Source organism: Mugil cephalus, chromosome 5 (genome assembly GCF_022458985.1).
Source record: "Mugil cephalus isolate CIBA_MC_2020 chromosome 5, CIBA_Mcephalus_1.1, whole genome shotgun sequence".
NCBI lineage: Eukaryota > Metazoa > Chordata > Actinopteri > Mugiliformes > Mugilidae > Mugil > Mugil cephalus.
In genome coordinates this window covers 19,035,709-19,045,788 of record NC_061774.1, presented here as the reverse complement: position 1 = coordinate 19,045,788, position 10,080 = coordinate 19,035,709, and the positions used below count along the sequence as shown (strand labels likewise).

The following is a 10,080-nucleotide window of genomic DNA, read 5'->3' as shown; positions in this document are numbered from 1 at the left end:
AATGTATCAGAACAAACCCATCTGTGCAGCACTGACCCCTGAGGTGAGGGTTTTGGGGGGGGTGGCTGAGAGGGAAATACTGAGAGCGTGGGCGGCTGGTTTGTGCTCCCACCATGCACCAAGGTGGCCAGTGAGACGGGAAATGAAATATTTCAGCCTCGTTCGTGGAGCGGCTCGAAGGCAAAAGCAAAAGGAAGAACATCACTCCAGACCAAGTTCCATGGGAAAAATTTTTATTTATCAATATGCGGTAGTTTCCAAACTGGTGGAACGTTATTTCCATTGTAGCTGGTGCCAACAGGTTACGCTGAGAAGCGGCGAAAAAGGTGAATGGCAGAAAATAAAATAAAATAACTAAACTTCGACAGTCGTGATTCAAACAAAGGGAAACAAATTCAACAGGTTTTGCTTACACATGCACATTGAAAAATAATACTGTGGCTTTGAACAATAGCAGAAATCAACCCTACAGTGCGGCTCATACCATGGGCGGCCAACATCCGTGTGCTAAATTGGGAAGGGAGGGACGACAAAGGAGAGGGGCGGAGGGAGAGAAAGAAACGGAGAGAGCATCTTTAAAACAAAGGAGCGTCTGGGAGATAATGAGCGGTGTAAACCAGATGATTTATTGGCGAATGCCTGTGCGGTCACACTCTCATACATGGCCTTCTTTCTTTTTCTCCTCCTCTCTTTCCGCGTTTCTCCCGGCGTGGCTCGATAGGCTTATTAAAACTGAGATACGATTCATCTTTGTGGACCAAAACGTTTTTTTTTTGTTACATCTCTAAAATGGAGTGGGAGGTGTAGGTAACTCAAAGGCAGTGGAATAACACAGTCTTCATATGCAGAGTTAAGTGCTGTCTCCAACAGTAAAGAGGGTCTTATCGCTCATAGTTAGGATGACCTATCCATTTCAAAGCCACTCAAGCTTCAGTCCTGAACAGTTTTCTGAGCAAATACAATTCCTGTTGAGTTGCAATGTAGAAAAAAAAATTAAAAAGAATTCCGAACCTTAGTTTTGTCTTTTTTTTTTGTTTTGTTTTAAAACACATGTGGTAACAAAGACTTTTTGACAATACTGGACGCTGCAAAAAAAGAAAGAAAAAAAAAAGACAGCTCATGTGATATTCAATTTAACTCTAAAGGAAAATAAAATAAAAACATATTGCGGAGACAAAAAATGCAAGGATTCATACAAAACACACTTTAAAAAGACAGCTATTTACAAACATCCTCCATTACAAAAATCTAATCTTAAACTTTTCTTATGAGCAGTGTTCGGGTGAAATTACATCTTAAATCGGGCTCTATCCATATATTTACATTTCTGTTATCTCCTTTTTAATTTTTTTTCGTTTTCTTTTTTTTTTTTTTTTAAACCTCATCAAATTTGAATAACGTTAAGTGGTCACTAGAATGAATGAAAATGAGATATGGTTTGTGGTAATTTGGTAATGACTCCCTAGGCTGGTGTAGGTGAATGGATGCGCGGTGATCCGAAAAGAAAACATTTGATCTAGATGTGTTTCACAGAGGGCCACCGAGGGCTGCATGCTGAGTTAAAACACAGGACCACAAAAGCACAAGCAGCTGTTTAGGTTGTTAACTCTGAGGTTAACGACACGCAAAAAAAGGCCATTGGAGTCTTCTCAGAGTCTTCAAGCGGGGGCCGCCTTTTAACTCAGCAGCGTGTCCGCGGATGGCAATAGTATGTGGCAGCAGGATGATAGGTGTCTCTGCCGGTGAATAAACATTAACCGCCAGTCTGACCATTCGACTGGAGATAAACCCGGGCCCGTCAGTCTCGGTGTGTCTGTGCGCGCGTGCGTGTGCGCGTGTGCGTGCGTCAAACGTCAAGCTCACGTCTGCGTGCGTGTGTGCGTGAGGAATGGCTGTCCTTATCTGCTCCCCTCTCCTCTCACACATCATTAGCTGGGACTGCGGCGCTCTGTACCTTGGCAGCCACACTGTGTGGAGCACCTAGTTCCAGTCGCAGCACAAGTCTGTTCGGCTGCTAGACCACAGGAGCACATATACACACACACACACACACACACAGACAGACACACACACACACAGAGGGGTAAAAACTGCAAATATAAGCACAAATAAGCACTCACACCTGTTAAGCGCCTACATGTGCAGACAGACACCGCCCCCCCCCCCTCCCTCCCCATCCCCCCCAACCCTCACCTAAAAAGCGTGCACGCATGCACGCATCCGGCTGCAGTAAATCGTGTCTTGGTGCTTGCTGCCCTGGGCTGTGTGATAGCCGGGCTGCAGTGTCCTCGCTGGCTGAACACCTTGACTGCAGAATATTCTGCACAGCATTTTTATTCACAGCACAACTGGCGAGAGGATTGAAAAAATGAATGCTAAACTACCTCCACCGCCGCCGCCGCCGCCGCCCTCCTCCCCCGCCAACACCAACACCACCACCACCACCGCCACGACAACCGCCGCCACCTCCATCAGCCCATCATCCCCACCCGCCATCAGGTTAAAGCCAAGTCACAGGAACATTTTCTCCTTTATCCGCCGCTCTCGCTCTCTCTCTCTCTAACTCTCTCTCGTCCCCCCCGGCTGGTTAGTGTGGGCATGGAGATGGCACATAGATTAGTCACACGCTGGCGACGGCACTGACTGTGCACTCCACTGACTCATCTACAGATGGCAGCCAATTGGCTTCTGACGATACTGTATCCCAGTGTTCAGTCGTAGCTCTCCTTCCAAACTTATATATAGGGCATCCTACCTATGTAGGCCAGCCAATCAGTGCCAGCCACCCAACCTACGCCCACCTCTCCCAGGCAGCAGGCACCGAGCTCACATTTTGACGCTTCCACCGTGGCACCAGGAGCTAGAGCAAACAAATATCAACCTGCCTGCTGTCTTAAGGACCATCACCGTGAAAGCTCATCAGACACAGTGAAACCTTCAACGGGTGCCAACTGGAACCCGATTGTGAGATCTCGGGACTTGTCTCGCTGCCGCCGCATCAGTCTGTCTCGTTTTGGAAGCTTGCAATACACTAATGTAGTGTTCTGCCCCAGAGCCAGTAAGTCTTCCCAGATACAAAACTGGTCTGGACATGCCCAGGCACACTCACACGAGGACGACACACCCTGAAATACACACAAGTAGATCATAAATACCAGAGTAATGGTAAAGCTCATATCAGACCAGTGGAGACGGAAGAAGGGAGAACAAACACACACTTACACACACACACACACACACACCTCGGCATCTACAGTCCAGGTCAAGGTACTTTCTTAAGAAAAAAAATAACGTGAGAGCAATGGATGACATGGGCGGTGAGAAGATGGAGCAGTAATGATGATCTATTTAACTCTATACATTGTGCACTTGTAGGAAAAGTCTAACAAAATACAACTGCTTTGTGAACTGAATCAGGGTTCAAGGAAATCCTCCATTAAAAATAGTAAGTAAGGCAAACATCAGAGGTGCGAAGGGAGAGGAACACATTATTTCACACGCTGTGTCTGATACCTGAGCTATCTGGAGAGTTTTCCCGGTCCGGGCGCGGGGCCCTGGCAAACACACGCGCTTACGCACACGCACACACACACGCACGCACGGAGACGCGCACACGTACACACACTGACACGCGCGCGATTTTATGCTCGCACACACACACACAAACTGCAGACTGAGTGTCGTTCAGGCCTGTGTCTGCCTGTTCCTGGCTAGAGCGCTAGGATGGTGTGTTTAATTGGGTGTAGCACAGACTGTACTTCAGGGAACTGAGATAAGTTATATCCTGCCCGTTAAAAGGGACAGCGAACCACGAAGTTAGAGTTCCATCTGTTGGTTTGCTCCAGCCCCGCCTCTCCAGAGCGCTGCGGGGTGGCGGGGGAGTGGGGGACGGACGGGGGGGACGCAGGAGGTGGGAGGTGATGGCAGGGTGTGGGGTGGGGAGGGAGAAGGAAGGGTGGGGATTGTCAAACAATCCAAACAAACAGAGTAAACCTCTCTCATCAGTCAGCTCATAACCCCCTCCGGTTACTGGTCAGTGCGTGTTTCTCCAGATTTGTGCAGCAGGTGGTAGAAATAAGGCGGGCTTGAAGAAGCATCAAGTCCCCAAAATGCAAAGGAAAGTGTTCTTCCCAGGAACATAAATCAAGCGCTCCTCCGTTACTCTCTCCTGACCATGTCGCTGGCTGTGGGAAGCATGTCAGACTTTGTAGTAGATGTTGGCAGGGCTCTGCGGAGGCATCTCCTGGACAATGTAGACTGGGTGGCCATAGTCGCCGCTCACCTTCTCGTAGTGAGGGCAGTAGTTGTTCTCTGTCCGCAGAGGAATGATGATGTCACTGGGCTCCGTGCCAGCCGTGCCCCCTGGCAGCTTGGGATTGGACAGAGTGCTCAGCGACAGCGCGGAGGGGCGGGGCTGAGAGTGGGCGTTTGTCCTGGAGCGCTTGCGCATCTTGATGAGGAGGATGACGAGGAGGAGGATGAGCACGAGGAAGATGATGCAGCCGGCCCCGATGGCGCAGAACACGGCCGTTTTGGAGCTGAGGAAGCCGTCCGAATTGGCAGAGGACCCGTTTTGGTCCTGATTCATGGTGTCTAGAGGGGGGAATCAGAAGAGAGACAAATTATAAAGGGGGTCACAGGAGGCCAGAAAAGGGAGGATGGCTGTCTGCTTGCTTCAGGGGAGGAACGTAAAATTTTGCCAAATATTTTTCTTGCCCCATAGTCCTGTTTCATAATGTTTTATTTATAAAAAATACATTTAATTTATTAAGACCTTGTTTCCAGGAGCTCTGTGGAGTCACCATGTGATCATTTGGTGGCTAAAATAACAGTTTATTAAGCGGCACTGTATTCAAAAGTAAAGACCATTTGTTTGTTTGACTGAGGCGTTCTCTAAATAAATTCATCCAAACTTTGGAAAATAGCATTTTTCATGGAAACCCTGGCATCCATGTGTTCCGCGGAGTTGCATTTCACCAAGTCCTCGTTCGATGGCTACCAGTATTCTCCTCGCCATTTAGTCTGTTTGACTGATTCAGATATTCTGTTTTCCTAACCGAAAAGGGAGGGACGACGTTAACAACGCTTGTGGGATTTGTTCCTATTTTTTGTAATGGGATTCAGCAGCCCTCCCCACCACTGTAATTTACCTTTAGTCCCCTGGAGACTGCAGAACATTTGCGCTAAGCTGGGCCTGTCATGTGCAGATCTTACTGTTTTGTCCTTAAACCAACTATGAGCACATCACTGTTTGTTGTTTGCTCAACGTGACTAACAGCCACGTTGAGGTAATGTTATTAAATCAGCTCAATCAGAATAGGCTCCTAATGAAATCTGTAGTCGTCACTCAGCATGACTGAGATGAGATTACTGCTCTGATAAGCCCGGGCAAGTTGTCCGACATGTCAAAGTTGCAATTGTATGGCAAAGGCCAAGGGAAATGAAAGCTGAAAAAAAAATGAGGCGGGCATATCTGAACATCTGATTTTATTTTAACCTTTTGTTTCAGTGGTACAGGATGGAGGGGAGGGGGGGTTGTTACTGGATGGGAAAGAGAATGGCTGGCTCCTCCAGTGAATGAAATCCGAGAAGAACCAAATCTGTTTTCCATGTATGCATGCAGCTGCTGCCAAAGAGCAGCACTCACCCCTCTACACCACCACCACCACCACCACCACCACCTCTTTACTGTCCATGACCCCCTTCCCCTCCCCCATCCCCCCTCACACAGCCACACAACAGACTCATACCTCCGGAGACTGTCATCCCCACTAATGACTGTGTCTCCGCACTCGGCTGGCCACTTTTGCACTTAACCATTTATTGAGAAGGGCACAGTTGCGCCCGCGCTCCTTATCACAACCCGAAAACGACGTCACTGAAAGCTACCTATTCTGGCCTTATCTGTGAAATCGGAGGCTGGAGGAATTCTGAGCATTCTGGGGAGAGCCGCGGAGAAGGCTGTCAGAAATTTCATTCCTGAAATATCAGCCCCTCCAAACACAGCGACTTGTCCTTCATTCCACCCTCCACTTCTTCACCTGACATAATCACTGATCTAACAAAGCCAGACAGGTGAAAACCCGAGTGTAGGAGGAAAAAGTGACATTAGGGAATCTTTTTATAACTAATGTCAAATAAGCAATTATTAAATGAAGACAGCTTATCACTTCGGGACAGGCAGAACAGACTGAACTTGGAGGAAGTTTGTGGCTTACAAAGTTGTGGAGTAAGTCAAAAAGTTAGTTGGAGAGAGTGATCTAAAAATGAAAAGTAGTGGTCTCTCCTGTGGGAAGTAGCTATGAAAGGTGCAGGTAAAAACAGGAAACAAGGAGGGCCCAGAGCGTCCAAGGAGGCTCAAGTGACTTCTTCAATTATCTCCGCTTTTAATCCTCATTTATCTGCAATTCTAATGAGGCTTAAAAAGAAATATATTAAAGATGTCAGAGTCTCCTTGGGCGCAGCACACTCTTTGTGTACAGTACAAATGAGCGAAGTGACTCAGGGTTAGCTGTATTTAATTTTGGGTGCGGTTTTATGCTGGATTGTCTCATTGCACCACACATTCTGGTGAATTTTCCTTTATTTACTGATTTTACTTCAGCGCACAAAAATCAAAGGACCGCCCGTGGCATGACGGAGCTGCATTAACGAATACGTGCTCCGGGAGGCTCGGCTATGATTTTTATTTTCTCTTTTCTGGGCTAAATGTGATAATTATTAGAGGAACCCTCGAGGCTGTGAATATTATTATTATTTATTTTATTTTTTTTTTGCATTTCAAAAACCTTTACCCTACTAAAAATGTTTGCACTCTAGAAACTAGAAAGCATTCCTTTGGCTTATGAGTGTGGCCTTGTGTCTGTCACTCTGCTCACCAGGGTTTCCCGGGATCTCGGGTCCAATCTGACCCTGGTCAGGCGAGCTGGGACTGGAATCCGGTATGGCGTTGTCCTCTGGAAGCTCCGGCGGCACGGCGTTCGGGACTGTGGCAAACAAAAACACACAGAAGCTCAGTCTTGGCAAGCTGCACGGGCTGAATTACAATGGCTTGTTCTCTGCAATGACAAGGATTATTTTTACTATCTGCTGACATATCTTCTCGGCGCAGAGAGGGTTATCTTTTTCGTGCCCTGAAATCACCTCCCGAAAAGTGAGGATGAAAGCACAACAAACGGGGAAGGACGAGTTAGTGAGTGTCTGCGAAACACGCCGTTATCCCTGTCCTGCCGTAAAGAATGAGCTCACATCTCCATCAGCGGATCCTTCAGCAAACACTCAGACAGGCATTTCCAACACTGACACATTCATGAGAGCGTGGGGCGCTCGCTTGCACACATACACATCGGCAGGCGCGCACGCACACCTACAATATACTTACAATACACTTAGGCCTGGCAGAATGAGGGTAAAGTAGTTATATATTAACTTTTTATTGTTTTACATTATTCATCACGTTAAAAGGCCATAATATGCCTTATTTATTGCTCTGGCTTTAACTCTGACTGGAAGAAAGAGGCACACTTCTGCCGAGGAGAGGAGAGGAGAGGAAAGGGGAGACAGGAGGAGAAGGAAGAGGAGAGGAGGGGGTTTCATAAGCTCCGAGGGAATGCAAAGGAAACAGACAGTTTATCTGTCTGTCTGTTGTGATTGCAGCACGCGCACTTTGATGTGTATGTGCAGTAAACACCGGTGGGTCCGCAGCCAGGGCAGGGCCGGCAGACGCGAGACAGTTAGAAACTATTACCGAAGCCAGTCAGATGGATTGCACAGTACTCTATCAGATGCCTCCTCTCTATCAGGCCTTATCAGTAACCCCCGAAGGCCTGCTCAAGGGGTGTGTCTGTCTGTGCGTGTGTGTGTGTCTGTGTGTGTGTCTGTCTGTGTGTCTGAGATGTAGATGGGGAAGGCGTGTGCGTGCGGGGGAAAAGGCAATTTACATCCGCTCTGGAAAGTTTTTGTGGCATGTGTGTGGCCGTGCATGGGTGTGTGACTGAAAAGGGTCAGTCAGTGTAGCGCTGTCTATTTTCTATTTCCACCCCGGTGTGGTCAAATCTCAAGATGAAATGAGAGCGAGGGTGCAGGATATGGGATTTTCTTCTCTCATATCTGGCAGATATGAAGGAAGCAGAAAGAAGCAAAGGAACACATAAATTCACGGCACCCTCCTTTTTTTTTTCTTTCTTTCTTTCTTTCATTTTTTTTCTTTTTTGGTATTTGGCGAGCATAAACCACGCTAGTCAAAGGCTCCTCTATCTTCTCGATGGCCGGGCCGCCACATTGCTCCATGCTGATTGCAGCAGTGGACGAAAGCTCGCCGCGAGCTGTTGTGTGCTGTCAATAATTGATGAGGAGAGACAGGAGTGAGAAGTGGGGACATTCATGCATGACAGAAGAAACGAGAGGACACAGTGATCTGATTCACTGCGTGCGCACAGCCCCAACACTGTGTCAACCACTGAGCATGTGCAGAGAGCGTTCTAATGTTCTGACCCATTTTTCTGTGTGTACTCCTGACATTTCCCTTAGCTATGCAGACAGCAACTACCTCAGAACTGCCAACCCACCAGAAGGAGGGAGAGGATGGGGGGGTGGGGGGTTGGGGGAGAAAGCGACAGAAGAGAGAGAGGGAGAGATATGTAGGGGGAGGGAGAGATATGTAGGGGGAGGCAGCGAAAACATGTGGGAAGAGATGCGAGCGAGGTGGTGAGTCAACATATTTCTAATGAGCGCGAGGGCTCGTCGCCGGCGGAGGGAGGGTAAGAGCGCTATGTATAAAATATGGGCTTCCTTTATTTCCCCTCCAATCGGCTTCTCACCCCCCCCCCCCCCCTTTTTTTTTTACCTCCCACATTTTAATAAGGACAAAAGACAGAATACAAGGCATTTAAAGCACAGCCAGATATCGAGATGGCGGGGCGCAAAACTTGCCAGATGATTCAACGTGATTATGACCCGGAATGCCACCGCCGCTAAATGTAAATGCAAATGTAGCATTAAAATATGTGCACATATTTCACACTGGAATGAGTCACCACAATGCGATCCACAGTGCGGGAGACGCACAAGGGGGAGACGGGAAGATCTTGTGGACTTGGCAAGAGGAAGTGTTGACATTCAGAGGCAGAGATAGAAAGGAAGCTTGAATCAAACACAATAGTATCTGGGGTCAGAACCCGGCAAAAGCAACATTATTTTATTTATATTTTTGCTGAACTTTCTGCGCTGCAAGAGCTAGAGTTTAGGGCTGCAATTAATGCAAATACTTTGGGGATTCACTTCATTCTTTTAAATGTCAGAAAACAGTAAAATAAAAGTTGAATCTTTTTCTTTTAGTTCAGCAGCCACGTCCCAAATTTAATTTCGTCTCCCGTCCGTCTCCCGTATCAGCATTAAATGTTAATGAAATTTCTCTCAATAAATGCCAATAAAAAGTGAGTAAGTAAAAAAAATACAGACAAATGGCTCTTGTGATTTTTAATGAGTCACAAATCATGTCCCTGAGATAGCAAGAAGCTGTTTTATAGATGCTACATTAAGTTGTGCGAGTACAACCTATCAAATAAAATGTTAATATTGTGCTTTAACTGAATGTATAAAGCTGCATAAAATGGAAACAGTCAAGTAGTTAAGAATGTACTTTCCACTGCATTCAGACGGTGCCAAACTTGGAAATGATTGACATGTTGTTGTTTTTTTTTTACGACCTTCTAACGAGTTAAAGACCAATCAATCCCTCACTAAATCATATAATAACCTGACGATTATTCGATCATAAAAATATTGATTAGCTTATTGGTATTTAATGCTTTAAATACCAATCCATTACTCATCAAATCAAGAAAACAGCCGGCCGTATTAATCAATGATAAATATGTTGATTAGCCGATAGCCGGAGGCTAACTTCGTTTGGTTTTCAATCACGCTTCAGTCAGAGCTCCTTTCTTCAAATAGTTACTAGGTTGGATGGGCACATTATGCATCAGAAATTCCACCCACGGAAATAGATGTAAAAGTAGTAGCAGCTGGGCCAAGCGCATCTTTTCTAACAAGGTTTTTAGGCCACGTTGATCCTGAGTG

At 46.7% G+C, this 10,080-nt stretch overlaps 1 protein-coding gene across 1 annotated transcript in view; it reads right to left on the bottom strand.

The window, feature by feature from the left end:
* Positions 1-216: 216 nt before the first annotated feature.
* efnb1 (ephrin-B1) overlaps positions 217-10,080 on the bottom strand; it is a 59,592-nt gene continuing 49,728 nt past the window's right edge. The window contains exons 4-5 of the mRNA XM_047584569.1: positions 6,879-6,986; positions 217-4,593 (exon numbers count right to left, since the gene is read on the bottom strand). Coding sequence (XP_047440525.1) covers positions 4,199-4,593; positions 6,879-6,986 — 503 coding nt within the window. The 3' untranslated portion in view covers positions 217-4,198. The remainder of the gene's footprint in view (positions 4,594-6,878; positions 6,987-10,080) is intronic.